Here is a 16,663-nt window from a genome sequence, read left to right on the forward strand (position 1 = left end):
TGCAGACCAAGCAGGGTGACCCATGTCCGCCGCATCAGATTCAGGATCTGTTAAGACAGATGAGGCAGGGGAAGGTGGTGGATGCTTTTTGCTAGCCTGTCGCCAGAAAGCCACCTCCACCCAGAACACAAGGACTCCAGGACTGCCATCAGTGCATCGAAGGATGGCTGGGACCCGGAGGGCCCCACAGCCAAAGAGGGGATCAGGTGGGGAGAGGTGCTCCAAAGACTTCATGAGTAACCAGGGGAACCCCACAAAAAAAGGTGTAAAAAACACTGCAAGGGACACCCCCCCACCGCGCTGGCAGCAGCACCCAGTCGCCAGGCACAGAGCACCAAGCGATCCTCAGAAGGGAGAGAGGAACCCCATCAGAGTCACCACCTAGCAGAAACAGACACCTGCAGCCACCAGCATAACCTGCACCAGGGAATGAGGAGGGGCTCCCACCGATGAAATCGGCACCCACAGGGCTCCACTATCATGGCCGGCGTTATTTTCAATGGCAAACCACCACACTACACAAACATGGCCGCTGTGGATAGAATCACACAGGCTACAACAAAATGGTGACACCATGAGGCTTACAGGGACCCAGGAGGGACCCCAAGCCTCAAGGACAGACCCAAGCAGGACAGGGGGCCCTGGCTGGAGCACCCACCAGGTACGACCCCCCACAGCCGGTTATTCCGTGGCCAGTGGCGCACCCCTCCAGCCCCCATCGTCAGTATAGCGCCCTGCCCTCACCCCAGGAGGTGGACCAACCACCCAAACAGCCCCAGGATAAGAGGAAGGGGGGTAGGATGGGGGACAGATGAAAAGGGGGTGCCTGACGGGAAGGAGGGGAACCTGGGGGTCCAACCGTCCAAAGGGGGGCCTCACGTACACCCCAAAACCCTCCAGGGGGACAACAGCTACTTACCATACCAAGAATCAGGTGGGCACCGCTCCAGATAGAACCTCTCCATCTAAATGGGGGGCTGTCGACCAGGAGGAATGCTGCGACTCGTATACGACCTTGCAAGGAGTTTAACTCACAGGCCAGCCCCCATCCAGTGGGGCTATGTCGCAGCTGGCCTAGCGGGGAGCTGAGGTATGCGCGTGCTCTCTGGCCAGACTGGGGTGACCACTGGATCTAGATTATCCAGCCTGTTGCCAAGTCCGGCAGTTGATTTTAGATTTTATTTTTCTCCTGGATTTTTCCTGCGAGAGCTACAAAAGGGAAAAAAAAAATTGCCAGGACCAGATATCCCAGCAAGGAACTAGGTCCTTATTCCTGACAAGGCAGAGTACCTACAGCAGAGAGAGGGAGTATATCCCCTGGGACTGCCCATAGGCATAGCCAGACCTTTTTTCTGCCTAGTGTCCTACTCCTGTAGGGGGCAGAATAACCCAATGTTTAAGAATATCAGGAGCGAAAGAGAAAATGTTTTTTTGAGCTTTAAATAGAGCAGGTTAGGATTACAACACTGGGAAAGTTTTACCTGCTGTATCTGCTATCCGTTAGGCTAGGTATAGGAGTTTTGCAGAAACGCACTACAGTCCATTTAACATAGTTTTCTATAGGTCACATTCACATGTGAATTATCAACCAATGCAGTTTTTGGAAAGGTTCAGGAACTTTTTTTGCCCGCAGCAGGTTGCATTTATGGTTCCATACACTTCAATAGAAAACACACTAGAAATGCACCAAAAATGCACTGCTTGTATTTTTGATGCGTTTTTGCAGGTTTCTCCTGTATGACAACAGACATCGCAAAAACACTAAATGCATCAAAAACATATGAAAACACGCACATTGCCTCCACAAAAAAGGCACCAACAACCTGCATAAGTGTCACCAGAACATGATAGAGAGGTTATCTTCTGATCCAGATACTAGTGCTGCTGATTCTGATGATAACTGGGAATTCCATCACTTCTTGTTTGGCTTCCAACTTCCTGTACTTGCTATGGGACAGGAAGTATAAGGAAATCTCGCTAATAGGACATAAATGGCAAAAAAAAAAAAAAAAAAAAAACTCAGGGAGGTTAAAACCCTCCTTTACTCTGTCAAACATGAAAAACATTTTGCCTTTAGTTCTACTTCAAATACCAGTCATGTGATTTTGATTAGCCAATATTAGCCTGGATAAAACCAAAACTGTAGACCATTGTTTAAAGGCCCTTTCCACATGAGACAAACCCCCAATAGTCACCGACAGTGGTGTGCAAGCTCCTGTCAATATCCAATTACTGTTGAGCCATCTCCCATCTCAGGAATATACTGATGATTTTGGTTGCTAAAGTTTGACAACCAAAACTCAACTGACACTAGGTAAGCATGTGAGCGCAAAGTTGATATATGTCACAGAGAAGGGACTAAAGAACAGCAGCACTAAGACCTCTTGCCCATAGGCTTATGAAAATAAAGCAGCCTTTTTTTCTGCAAGAATTGTGCAGAAAAAACGCTTTGGTTACAATATATATATGTGCGCTTATTCACATTTATTTGTGCATGGCGTTTTAAGTGTAAATGCATTATACTGAATACATTTATTCTGACCAATGGAAAGTATTTATGTGCATTTTAAAGTGTTTAGACATGTTCATTCTGATCAAAAGCTCCTCTCGCAATGTGCCTTTGATGCATTTTTTTTTAATCTGCCTGGAAACGCAACTCTTCAAATACACCTGTAAATGCCTGTGTGTGCAAAGGTGCTTTTACAGGCTTTAAAAAACAAAAACAAAAAGCTGAATGTCTATAAGGCATTCAGTAGTCCTATTTCATGATCATATACTGTAAAATCAGCACTCTGGGAAAGTTGAGCATGTGTAGTTGATAACTAATCGTTCCCATGAACACTCAAGTGTGGGTGCTTGGCCCAGGAACGGGTTTGTCTCATACCTGAAAATTCAGAAGGTCAGAGCCTGCTAACAAGCTGGATATAGTTACCATCATGACAAATGGTATGAGAGTTTACAAAATTATTGGTACAAAACCCCAAACCCACATCTTCTGGCCTCATCATTCCTTTGTTAACAGCAAGTATCTTACAGTGCAACAGTTTTTCTTTGTCAAGCAAAATTCAGAAAAAGCACCATATTTAAAAAAAAAAATCATACACCGTATCCCACAAAAGCACCCCCCCCCCACACACATTTTTGTAAATATTTTTTTATAGCTTTTCATGTGCCAACAAATGAGACTTTGTTACAATGTAAAGTAGTGAGTGTACAGCTTGCATAACAGTGTAAATTTGGTGTCCCCTCAAAATAACACACAGCCATTAAGGTCTAAACCACTGGAAACAAAAGTGAGTACACCCCTAAGTGCAAATGTCCATATTGGGCCCAGCCAGCCCCCCCCCCCCCAAAATAGAATGGTGGAAGGGTTACAACTGATGTCACAGAGACAGAAAGAGGGGCAAATCCAAAATTTTAGAGCAGTCGTAACACGAGTAGACAGAAAATCTCCCAAAGAAGACTTCCTCTGCCTTCCTATCAGTGTTAATGTTGACGTCAAATTTCGATTTGGTTTTAGTCATAGCCTTGACTAAAATGCCATTTTAGTCATATTTTAAACATTTGAATTGTTTAGGTCAAATAAAATATAACGGGTTTAAATGAGAACGCATTATTTTAAGCATTTCTCTAGAATTTCCAAACTCATTATAAACTCCTGGAGTAAAAATCTAACGTTATTTATGGTATTAAGGTTTGAACATGCACTACAGATACAAATAACCAGTGTTAAATTTTGATGTCACATTTTGATTTAGTTTGATTAGTCATAGCCTTTTGACTAAACATGCTAGTTTTAGGCATATTTTAGGTATCTGAACTGTTTTAGTCGACTAAAATAGTGTTAATTTAATATTGCTGTTGTGTCTCTTCGATAGAACGTATGTTAAAAATCCCCAGGGAGGACCTAGGCACAAATGATAGAAGTTGTATGTGGTTCCGTCTGTTCTCCCCTACTTCACTACAGGACAAAATAGTGAGGTTGGGGCTATTGGAAAGAAACACAAAACAGTAGAGGGTCAGGCATTCTACACATTCGGTTAAGATAACGTGGAGACTGTGGGGGGAAAGGGGGAGTATTAAAAGTCTTTGGCAGGCAAGTTTTTTATTTTTACTTTTAGGTCTTTTTTTTTTTTTTTTTTTTTACTATTTACACTAAAAGGAAAACTACTTTCTGAAATGGGAGTATTAAGGCACTATATATTACCATTAGTGTTAATATCACAAATTTTCTCTCATGCAGCACTCTCTCCAAAAAATTGTCAAATTTAGAAACTTATTGCTATTGAGGAAGGAAGAACACAATTAGTCCCCGTTCACACTGGGGCGACCTGTCAGGCGACCGGGTCGCCTGACAGGTCGCCATAGGTTGCCTTCCATAGAGAAGCTGCGGACCCGTTCTAATAGGAGCGACACAAGTCGCTCCGACTTAGAAAAAGGGTCCGGAGCTTCTTTGGGGCGACCCGGAGCGACCTGTATAGACTTCAATGTTATGAAGTCCGTGCCAGCCGATCCGAGGTCGCGGTGCGAGCAGCGCGCCGCGACCTATGAGGTCGCCCCGGCAAGTAGCGTCGCCCCAGTGTGAACGGGGCCATAGGTGATAAGCATAGTTTGTATGATCAAATACAATTTAAAGGATTTAATTTGGATAAGTAAATAGTTTATCAGTGCTTCATCAATTGTCTGAAAAGTTAGTAATTCAAAGCACAGTATTTACATTATAATCAGAGATTTTTTAAAGCAGTCCATCCGTAACAGATTCCATAAAACTTTAGTAAAGCCTGGCCAAGCAAGCCATTCATTTCCTATCTTAGACACCCAAACAAAGATCTCCTGGCCATAATTTTCGATGCTGCTCTTATCAATTTAGGGGTTCCTGCACATCCTGCGACATGCCAAATAACACCAAATAAAATAAAATTGCCAAAGCAGGAACCTGAGTGTGGGTCTCACCAACAGTCCCTAAGTAATTTGAGAAACTTTCAGGGTATCTTTCCAACATTGACCATCAACTGAAATATTTGTTTTGGGTGTGCTCTCTCTTTAGAGTGGAACTGCAGTCGCATAGTATTGTGGAATACATTCCATTTCCAATAATCTTAACAAAATAAACTTCTTATTCTTATCAAAATATACTCCGCTTAACACAAAAGGCAGAGTTCATTTTGGTCTGGATCTGGCAGCTTCACAGAAGAGGAATGTGGAGGCACTGCAATACAGGAGGTGTGTTACTGGCCAGATCACCAGGTGAAAACAGAGGGGAAAAAAGTCTCACCAGAAGGCTGATACAGCTGCCACATCTAATGATTGGTTCCTAAATAGAGGGGGGGGGGGGGGGGAAATCGGGCTGCATTGGCGTTTCGCCTCCCCAAAGGAGAACAATGGAGAGGAATGCTGTGGTATAAAGCGGATATGATTCCAAAGCCGCCTGTACCCAACAATGATCCACTGCTTCCTTAAGACCTTTGTAGTGAGGTTGTTGATTGGTAAGAGGCTGGGATATTGGGTGTTGGTCTCCCAAATCACATCATCAGAAAATTGCACTTGTGTCCCTCTCTTGGATTTGGTATTTTTTGTAAAACTGATTAGCGCTACACCTGACTTACCATTGAAATTTTATCTTTTCACAACAGTCAAGATTTTGTGTTCACTGCTATCTTCAATTCATTTTTTATATTATATTGTACATTTTAACCATTGTTGCCTAAGCGCAGTATTTTGTACTTCAGATTTTAATAGCTGGGAAGAACCAGCTGTAGGTGGGAGGTTTGTTTCTGCTAAATACTATGCATAGGCAGTACATAGCTAGAAGTTGACCAGACCGTGTATGAATAAAATAATGTAATCTGTGTCTGCTTTGCTTTGGGATAAATGCCAATTTAAAAACACAGTTTATCATCATAACTTCAAAATCCTTCCACTAACAGCATCTTACAGGCAATGTGTGTGGACTGACATAAGTTCTCCTTTAATGAAGATGTGGGAAAGATTCCTCAAACCACTACAAAGGACTGTGGATAAGCAGTTTATAGAAGGCATAAGAGAGGTCAGGAATAGTCCCCCCTGCTCTAGCTCCATTCACTTCCCTCTGTCTAATCACTGGAGACATCAACCCAAAATTCTTCATCTGAGATAGTAAGGGAGGCTGCTGAAGTAGAGGGGCATATTACATAAAACAGACTTAGTGACAGATACAGGAGAGAATGTGTAAGCACCATTACCAAAATGCACCTAAAAGGTGTAAAGCCTATTATTGACTAGAAAAAACGGGTATCGATGAAAGAAAATAATATTTCTAACCTTTAGGCTACTTTCAGACTGATGAAAGCAGCCTTAAAGTGTTAAATTCCAGTTAAAACCTAAACGCTAAACCTACTCTCTGCCACATTCTAAGCCAAATCTAACCCTGTAAAGCAAAAAACTGGATTTTTGTACTTACCGTAAAATCCATTTCTCGGAGTTTGACAGGACACAGTGCTCCATAAACCATAACTAGTGGGTTAAATTGCCTCCTCAAGGAGTAGCACCGGACAGAACAAAAAACACCTGGCTACGCCCATGGGCCATCCTCCGCTCCATAGAAGGGTGTGTGCTGTGTCCTTTGAACTCAGAGAAATGGATGTTACAGTAAGCACAATAATTCCATTTTCTCTTTCGTTTATCGACAGACACAGCGCTCCATAAATCATAACTAGCGGGACGTCCAAAAGCAGTGCCAAAAAGGAAAATAAGGGGTGGGGAAAATAACCCAAGGCTAAACATAAGAGCCCTTAACCAGGTCACATGAGCCTTAACCGGGTCACAGGAGCCCCATCTGAAAAAAGAAAAAAAAAGTTTAAAGAAAAAACACCCCTCAAGAGGGAACAGCACCTTTTAAACAGAAGCCTGCAAAACTTTGTGACCAAAAGAAGCATCCACAGATGCCAAAGTATCTACCTATAGAATATTGTAAAGGTATGCACGGATGACCAGGTGGCCGCCTTGCAAACTTGCGATATTAAAGCCTGACGACAGAAGGCCAAAGAAGCACTCAGAGCCTGAGTAGAATGCGCCGTGACAGGGAAAGGTGGAACCTGACCTTTATTGGAATAGGCCTGAGTCACCATCTGATCCATCTGGAGATGTTAGCCGAAAAAGCAGCTAAGGGACCGCTGCGACTCAGACCCAAGCCCGGTCGTATGCGACCCTGCCAGACGTTTAACTTGTGGGCCAGCCTCTGTCCGTGAGGGTATGTTGCGGCAAACCTAGCGCATAGCTACGGTCTGCAAATGCTTGCTGGCGGGGCGGACCACTGGATCTAGATTATTCAGCCCGGCAGTTGATTGTAGATCTCCCGAGAGAAAACATAATAGATTTAAGGAAGGAGAAAATTGCAAGGACGAGAGATCCCAGCAGGGAGATTAGTTCCTTACTCCTGACTAGACAGAATAAAACTGATTACCTAGAGCAGAGAAGGGGGTTTTATACCAGCTAAGGGCAGCCCATGGGCGTAGCCAGGTGTTTTTTGTTCCGCCTAGTCCCACTCCTTGAGGCAATATAACCCACTAGTAAGGATTTATGTCCGTCGATGAACGAAAGAGAAATTTATGTATTAACTTTTCAACGGTCGGGAAATGCCTGAGAAGTGATATCACCCATAATCTATTGGGCTTCCGTTGTTGGTTGCCTTTCCTGCACCCGCCTACAAATTGAAGCCGCCACTGACAGCTCAGTGAGACGGGTCTGGACCGGAGCAACTGCAAAACCGGTAAGTACATTGATTTTTGCTTTACAGGGCAAGAAAGATTAGGCTTAGAATGTGGGTTTAGCGTTTGCTAGGTTGTGACTGGAATTCCACTTTAGGAAAAGCTTAGCAGATTAAAAATCATGTGTAGATTGTTGCTTAAGAGACCACAGGGCCTCATGTGCATCAGGAGGTGCTTGTTATTCACCAAGTAAAGTGCAGAGGACCTAAAAAAGACAGTCCTATTGAGATTTTTTGCATATGTTTACAGCCCTCAAACATAACTATTTAGTAGGGGTGGAGGATGGTCCAGCTATAGGCATGGCTCAGTCAAATTATTAAACAACAGTCTACACCAGCCCTAAAGATTTGGTCTAGTTTAGAAGTAGTCACCAGTGCAGGATCTAGACAGCCATGAAGTGGAGGCCTGATGAATGTCTAATAAACCCAGTAACCAAGGCATGGCCAGAGTTGTGGTTAAGGACATGGTGGAAATATTCTTATAGCTGGAAATAGAATATAGCTGTGAAGCGGCAAGCAACTTAAAACCAAGTCCCCCCTTGCAAAAAAAAACACACACATGCACATGTGTTTAAAAGTCAGAAAAAAAAAAAAAAGTGCATTTACAGCAAAGCACCTGTGATCAGGGGATCAAGGCTGTAATGTCAGGCTTCTTCAAATTCTCCCTTTAGCTCTCTGCCTATACCTCAATACAGGCTTTCAGTAGGAGCCTGCTGCCTACTTGCGTGCCTATTTTTGCTCCTACATTTGTAATCAGAATATTTTGAATTATATTGGGCTGTGGAAAACTACTGAAAAACCTAAAAAACAACATGTTTGTAAAAGGACTATTAGCGCGCTGATTACCGCACTTGTAGTCTATTGAGAGCTGAAAGTCTGTCTGTGGGTGCGCCTTGTAGTTTCATTCACAGATCACTGTAAAACAAATGCTGTGGCGGTGGGGGTGGATTTTAAATGCGACAGCGGCTGCATTGAGGGGGGGGGGGGGTTTAGTCAGTGGGTAGGAAGCAGATTAGAAACAGGTTACACCCAAAATACTTCATAGGAGAAAGAATCCTATTATTGGGCTTGTGTCCCAAGCACAGCATTAAAGAAAAACGGCTATAGAAGAATACTGTGCCATCATTACAAACCTCTTAGGAACACAAATTCTATGCATGAAGATAATAAGAATTCTGTGTGCAGCAGCCCCCCCCCCCCCCAATACTTACCTGAGACCCCTCTATCCAACGATGTCCACGAGTGCTTCAGCCAAGCAGGAACCTCTCCTGATTGGCTTAGACATCAGTGGTGCAATTGGTGGGGCCGAAAAGAAGCTCCGTGTCTGAATGGATACTCTAAAGCTGCAGCTTGGTTTAGGTCCCCCCCCCCATAGCAAGCTGCTTGCTGTGGGGGCACTCAACAAGAGGGAGGAGCCAAGAGCTCCAGCCAAGGACCAGAGAAGAGGAGGATTTGGGCTGCCATGTGCAAAAACACTGCACAGAGGAGGCAAGTATAACAGGTTTGTTATTTTAATAGAAAAAAAAAAAAAAAAAGACAACTTTACTATCACTTAAAATACTTTCAGCATGCACATTGCAGAAATGAAATGTATGAAGCCTGACAAAGGGATTCAAGTTATCCCGAAAGCTTGCATCTTTCATAACCAATAAAAGAGTACCTACTCTATCACATCATGCACATTAGCAAAATCAGCATGAAGTCTGAAGTCCTAATCCACATATTTGTTCAGAGTGATAAAATAATACTGAAGCTAAAGGAACAGCAACATGCTAGCCAGTGGCAGTGAACTAGTAATTTGGAAGGGATCTCCAATCAGAGGCCTAAAAGTTAACATGGTACAGGTTGCCAAAAATTGTTTCATTAACCTAAAAGACAAAATTTTCCTTATTGGATCAGTACAGTAACTAACCCGGTGAGACAGAAGATGAAAGCATGGTGGGAAATTTACAGCAAAAGAATTGAGAATGACTGTATCTTATCAGGTTTAGTGCATCTATGCAATTTAGCACTTTGTGTTCTGCTTGCAGCATTTTTTTTTTTTTAAACCGGTATTATCCACAGGGAATAAGGATATAATCATGTTAAAATGCAAAAACACATAGCAAAAGGAAACAAAGCAAAAAGACAAAAAGCTTAGAGCTGTGAATGAGCCATTCACACGAGATCTTATGTGCGGCCACTAGCAAGGATCAGTATATTCTTGCTGTGGTATCTAAGTGGTGGCTGTCAGATATGTACTTTGTACAAATCAATGGCAGGCACCGCAGTTGGTCGATTATACCCACTCATCTCAGCGGTTACATCGAAACCGTCACCTTGGCACAGCCAGTGTGTGTCCAAGGCTGGCATTTCTGCTGAGTATTGGCCAGATGCCAAATGACCACAGGTCATCGCCCAGTTTGCAGCCATAGCAAAGACTATTGCTGCATCCAGAGGTGACATTTAGCCAAGTATCCACATACAAAATCCCGTGTGAATGCATCCTAACTAATCAAGCTTTATTAAATTTTAAAGAACAATCACCACATCTTTACATTCAGTTGACAAAAAAAAATAAATATACAAAAGAAAAAAAGAAATTAAAAAAAAAAAAAAAAAAAAAAAAAAAAAAAAAAAAAAAGGTATTGCCTTTGGTCTAAACAACTTCGTACAAGATTACCTCTGGACTGATTCTTTGGTGCTTATGAAATAATTTAAATAATATCACTGAACAAAAAATAAAATACATTTTTAGGAGTACAGCTTGAATATTATTCACTACTCCAGAACAATTATCTAAGACAGTTTTATTTGGTAATTAAATATAAAAAAAAAAAAAAAAAAAAAAAAAAAGCAGCAGCACGCTAAACCAGCTCTAAAGTAGGATGTTTACATTTCACACAAAAACTTAATCTAGCAATTTTACAGGAAAAAACCTAACCTGGTTTCTGAGTGGTTGAGTTTGTGATGGGCGCTCTCGGTGTACATGACTGTCTCTGGTTATCGCAGAAGTTCCAGAATCAACGTGGACAGATCCCACAGGGGTAGGCTGGGAAAAAAAAAAAAAACACACATTACATGAAGCAGTCTTTGTGTGGGCAGACATTTGCAATCAAAGAAGCTAATCAGCAAAAACAACATTCAGATTACATACATGTTAAGAGTACATTAGGAACTAAATGCTAGGATAAAGGCTTTACAGCTAGGAAGCGGCTATCATAACCGCTTTTGATTGGCATTTTCCATGGGGCTGCACATGAAATCAGTAATGACACCAGCCATTTGATGGCTCGTAAGTTCAGTTGAGAAAAAGCAGATGTGACAGTTGTTATCCAGGACATGCATGGGTTTAGTTCAGTTCAGCTCTGGGACAAAAACATTTTGCACAAATTAAACATACTGCCATTTGTAAGGACAGTATATGTTTTACACAATTTTTAAACAGAAAATTAGAATTTAAACTGCAACTGTTTGACTACAGTTGGTTCCAGAAGACTGAATTAGGAAATAAACAGTCAACCCTTAAAATGAAAAGCTACTCACAATTGGCCTGCCAACCCAATCATATACATAGTCAAAAGTGTATCCTTTTCGTTCAAAGAGTTCAGAGAACAGCGTTCTGAGATAGTCATAGTCCGGCTTCTCAAAGAAATCCAAACGCCTTACATATCTCAGGTAAGTTGCCATTTCTTCTGGAATAAACGAATACAAAATCAAAGAGGATTCAAAACAGTTTCTATAAACACATACAATAGGCATCACACTCCGCTATATATGATAAATAGGATATTCTTGATAAAGTGGTCACATTTGATTTAATTTGATTACACACTTCTACAGATCAAACCAATATGTAATTGAAGGGGCTGCCTAATTGGAAATAAAGTGAATCGATTGTTTAGGTAGCCATGTCTAAAGCCTGGTACACACCATGTTTTTCTTTTGTTCAACCCAGCGGGCTGAACGAAAAAAACCTGAAGGAGCTTGGGAGGAGCCGCTGTACTAACTATGCAATGTTAGTACAGCTATCTCCCTGCTGAGCTATTGTGGTCTCACAGGGGAACCCCCCTCCCCCCCAAAACCAAAAAACACCTATCAGCACTCTCAGCCATCATGGCGCTGATCAGCAGACCTTTTTCGCTCATGCCCCTTCAACAGAAGCAAGATGTTCGGCTGGCTTCTGTCGGACCGGCTGCAGTACACATGGGCCGAATGACAGCGGGTTTCTAATGAACCGCCCGATGTGTGTATGACCCTTTAATGCCATATTCCACCTTACATCAGATCTTCTGATAAGATACTATATTGTAAATTATGTATAGTTTTTAGCTTAGCTGGACAGATTTGAATCTAAAGAAATCTAAAAAGCTCAGTTGCTCCAAACCAATCGCTTCTCCTCCTGCTGCCCATTCAGTCATTCCAAATGATGAAATGCTGGAGGAAGCCACAGACACCGCAAAGACTCCTGTTGATATGAAACAGCAGTGTATAGCTTATAGGGTCAGCTAGATTATACTCTTAGTTATTTATTGGGAGGGGGGGCACACGGAGGGTTCTTCCTAAAGTGCAATGCCACTTTTAATGACAGGAGGAAAAATGCTCTTTAAGTACTCATGCCCTCAGAATAGGGTGGGTTTTTATTAATTATCACCTGAGTTCTCCCCCAAAATTTAACTCTAAGCTATACACTAGAAGAATGTTATATAAAACATTTTGTTTTAAGAGCATTTGCATGATTTTCTAATCATTAACAGGGTCAAACTGATATTTGTTTTCAACCGCAGTGATGAGAAAATTCAAGGAGCAAGGTAGAAAGCTTTTCTTGAACAAGATTTTTAACAGTGAATTAATTTCATTTAGTTTGCTTTTAACATTCAATTTTGAACTACTTTCAACCACATTGGTGAACCAATCAAATGTTCTGAGAATTATCAATCAGCCAGGCAATCACAGAAGAAAAACTACATATGTGGGGCCACTGCACAAAATGGCTTATGTGTCAATTTTACAAACGACATTTTTTTTTAAAAACAAAAACAGAATTTTCTGTTACATGTCAGTTCAGTGCAGCAGTTTTGGGCCCAATTCTCTTTGGCAACTGAATGCCACCCAGTGAAAGACTGATAGGAGGGAAAAAAACAAACAAAAAAATGGTAGAAATAAGCCTGCGGGTAAAGCGGTAAAACAATCTCTGCTGATTTACCCCCCCCCTTCTTAAAAAAAAAAAAAAAAAAAAGCTTCCATGTAGTTTCCAAATTTTTATTATTACATTTGGGACAAAAGGGCTCTTTCACACAGGATGTCTGTCTGACGGACTCAGTTTTTCCACCGATCCCCCGCTGAGCAGAATGACAGCTGCGGAGACACAGCTGTCAGAACCCCATACATCTCTATGGGGGAATCGGATGAGAACAGACCGTCCACTGGACAGATGGAAAATAGGGTTTCCATCCGTCCAGATTTGACAGATCGGATGTCAGCGGACATGTCTCCGGTGACATCCGATGCATGGGGGGACCGCTCAGATCCACCAAAAAAAACGGACAGGCGGATCTCAACGGTCCACCTGTGTGAAAGGGGCCTGAAAGTTCTGTCTCATTTTCACTGGGGTGAAATCACACTTGTCAGTCGCTTTTTGGCAGATGCATTTTCCGTTGTAATACCTGGAAACTGCAAAACTCATGGTAACATGTGAATGTGCACTAATGCCGACAACCAAATGCATTGAAGAATTCTCTATGAGGAATCGGAAGAACTTTGCTGTTTAACACCCCTCATACAGCTTCACGTATGTGGGTAAGGCATCAAAAGGCTCCAAGAATGGTCAGTACTGACCAATTAAACGGTTCATGATTTTCAAAGACTCAAAAACAAAAGTAAATTTACAAAGCAGGGTAAGTAAATACACAAACTAAAGATTAGGATAAAATTTAAAAGCTACCAAGAAGGGAGAATAGGAGTCCTACATCAAGTTTATATGCAATTTTCTTAAGCTAGACGGTAGTGTTACTTTAAAATATAGAAAACAAGGAAAATGTCTGATGGAAAACCAACCAGACAAAAAATTGGACTTTAAGGGCACATCATAAGATAGACACAAGAAACAATTGATAAAAATAAAATATTTTATTGAGAACACTTTAAAACAAATTATGAAAACCGGAGGTGATGAACCTCAATCTAAACAAAGGGGTTTAGTACATCCTAATAAGATCTTGTGCCTGACAGTCTTTCCAGATTATGGCACGCTCTTGGTAGCTCACCCTTGTGTTACTTTAAAATATACTTACTAATGCTGTTTTTGCCACTGTCTGGTCCATATATTCAATGACTTCTTGGTGTACTCTGTATACTACACAAGGAATTCCTAAGGAATTGCTATATTTGAATATTAAAAAAAAGCTTCTATTCCTTCAATATCCATAAAGTTTTCGGAAGACTTCAGACAGATTGGAAACCACGCTGAAGCTTGGCCAAGATTAATGGGCTGAATTACATAATTCACAGTCAACAGACCTGGAACTCTACAGGAACTGGGCTGATTTAACAACTCAGTAAGTCTTTGTAATTTGAAGTGTGTGGAGCCAAGCTAGACCAGTGTTTATCAACCTTTTTTCAGTCAAGACAGTCTCAAGGCATCCCATTTTAAAATGTAAAAAAATGTTCTAATAGTTTCACATAATGCGGCAGCATTGACAAACGTAGGACACCCAACATTAGAGGTGATTAATTCTTACAACACAAATATACTTTTGCATACTAGTACCGACTAGTATTCCAGTGTTTCTCCTCTCCCTCAGTTTCTCTCCATCACTCAGCTAATGTGACCCCAGTGTTGACAGAGCGGGGCAGGGGAGGGTCAAACAAGGATGCTGTGCAGGCGATCAACACGCTTCATATCAACACGGATAAAATCACTGGTTGTTAGGATGTCAGTGGCTGGAAGGTTGAAATGATGCACAATAAAAACCTGTGGCTTTGTGTTACTAAAAGGCAGGCTTCATCCACCTGCTGGCTTGTATACGTTGTTGGGCAATTATTAGGCATTTTACCAAGGCAGCCCTAAGGAAACCTCAAGGCACCCTGGTTAAAAAAGGCTGACCTAGACCATATTAGTTAGCCATGCTGGTTACACTATTAAAGTGTTTAACCCAAAGAAGTGATTCACTGGCAGCCCCTCTCCTGTATGCGGCAATAACACAGCATACTTTTTTTTTAAACCATGCCTCTAAATACCTTTTTTCACATCTCTTCAGGCCGGTCTCGCAACTCCCGGCCACTCTGCTAATCCAATTCAGGGCTACAGAGGGAGGCGCCGAGATCTCCCTCTGAGGTCAGCCGGGGAGGTCACGTGACCGCCGTACTGGCTGCTCAGCCCCACCTGCTGTATACCTGGATCGGAGTAGAAGGGTGGCCTGGGAGTCACGTGACCGGCCTGAAGATATGTGAAAAAGGGTATATAGAGTCTTTGTTAGACAAAAAACAAAAACATACCGAGTGTGTTATCGCACAGTTTGGGTGGGGGGGGGGGGGGGGATTGGGGGCTTAGCATGCACAGACACATGAGCTCACAGGCAGGGGAGAGAGGACCATGGTGTCAGGGCTCAGCAGCCATGATACACCGTACGTCCATTTACAGAGGGGAGGGCAGAAACTGGTAGGATCAGCCAGGTCTTTTTTTTTTTTTTTTTTTTTACAGCTTCCAGAGGGACAGGTTAGATAGCACAAGCACTGTGCGGTTTAACCTGCTACAATGGAACAGGACTTTTTTTTTTAGGGTTATAAACACTTTAAATGTTTTACACTGATAAGTCCTTACCTGGGAAATTCTCACAAAGGACTTCTACAGGAGTGTTGCGCTTTGTATCTCCAATCTTCTGATAGCGTTCCTTAAGGGTATCTGCCTGTGTGGTCAACACATGGGATAACATGACAGAATTCCATTTATAAGGAGCTAAAAGCAACATGAAAGTCGCACAATGACATTGTTCTTTAGCTCAATTATTCTTATATTATATAAAGGACAACTGTGATGAACATAATGTAAAGAGCCAGCACAAGACTAGTTATCATCTGGCCTAGTAAACACACATTACTGCACGATTACTGTACCTGTTTACCTTTATCTTTTTCAAACAACCATATCTAACATTACCTTTCTACAATTTGCTCTCTCTGCTATCTCTATATATATATATATATCTCTATATATCTCTATATATATTATATATATATATATATAGGGCGGATGGTTCATGTTCCCAGGGAAAATACAAAATATTTGGTGAAAAATGGTAACTTTCGTTTTACAAAAATAGGGAGTACACAATCTACGCTTTAGATCTAAAAAGTATTCTCAAACTGGGAGGAAAAAAATTCTTACCTTAAGGCCTTGCCACGGAAGGCTTCCTCGCAAAAAATACATGAACATGTGTCCCAAGGCTTCCAAGTCATCTCTCCGACTTTGCTCTAAAGAAAGAAATAAAAATAAAAAAATTGTGAAGAAAGGGAGCAAAGCCTTCTATTAATACGAATGATGATTATATCAGGCGAATTATGCATACAATAAGAAATTGAACCACTCGACCAGGCCATTTTTTGCGATACAGCACTGTGTTGCTTTAACTGACAATTGCCCAGTCATGCGACGCTGTACCAAAATAAAAATAGTTTTTTTCCCTACAAATAGAGCTTTCTTTTGGTGTATTTGATCACCTCTGCGGTTTTTATTCTTAGCACTAGAAACAAAAAAAAAAAAAAAAAAGACTGACAATATTGTTAACACATACTCAAAAAAAAAAAAATCAAGTTTCTTCAGTTAGGCTACTATGTATTCTGCTACATATTTTTGGTAAAAAGAAATATCCCAATAAGCGTATAGTGATTGGTTTGCGCAAAAGTTACAGCGTTTACAAACTATGGGATATTTTTATTCAT

The 16,663-nt window shown here is 41.5% G+C and overlaps 1 protein-coding gene across 5 annotated transcripts in view; it reads right to left on the reverse strand.

The window, feature by feature from the left end:
• The window catches only part of CSNK1G1 (casein kinase 1 gamma 1), a 113,702-nt gene that overhangs the window by 26,553 nt on the left and 70,486 nt on the right, over positions 1-16,663 (reverse strand). For 4 of the 5 annotated variants that reach the window (XM_082255648.1, XM_082255647.1, XM_082255646.1 and 1 more), the window contains exons 6-9: positions 16,110-16,195; positions 15,546-15,630; positions 11,270-11,418; positions 10,668-10,775 (exon numbers count right to left, since the gene is read on the reverse strand). In XM_082255648.1, coding sequence (XP_082111774.1) covers positions 10,668-10,775; positions 11,270-11,418; positions 15,546-15,630; positions 16,110-16,195 — 428 coding nt within the window. The remainder of the gene's footprint in view (positions 1-10,667; positions 10,776-11,269; positions 11,419-15,545; positions 15,631-16,109; positions 16,196-16,663) is intronic. The other variant, XM_082255645.1, reaches the window with a different exon arrangement.

This window comes from Pelophylax lessonae (assembly GCF_965119305.1).
Source record: "Pelophylax lessonae genome assembly, chromosome: 4".
In the NCBI taxonomy this organism is placed as follows: Eukaryota; Metazoa; Chordata; class Amphibia; order Anura; family Ranidae; genus Pelophylax; species Pelophylax lessonae.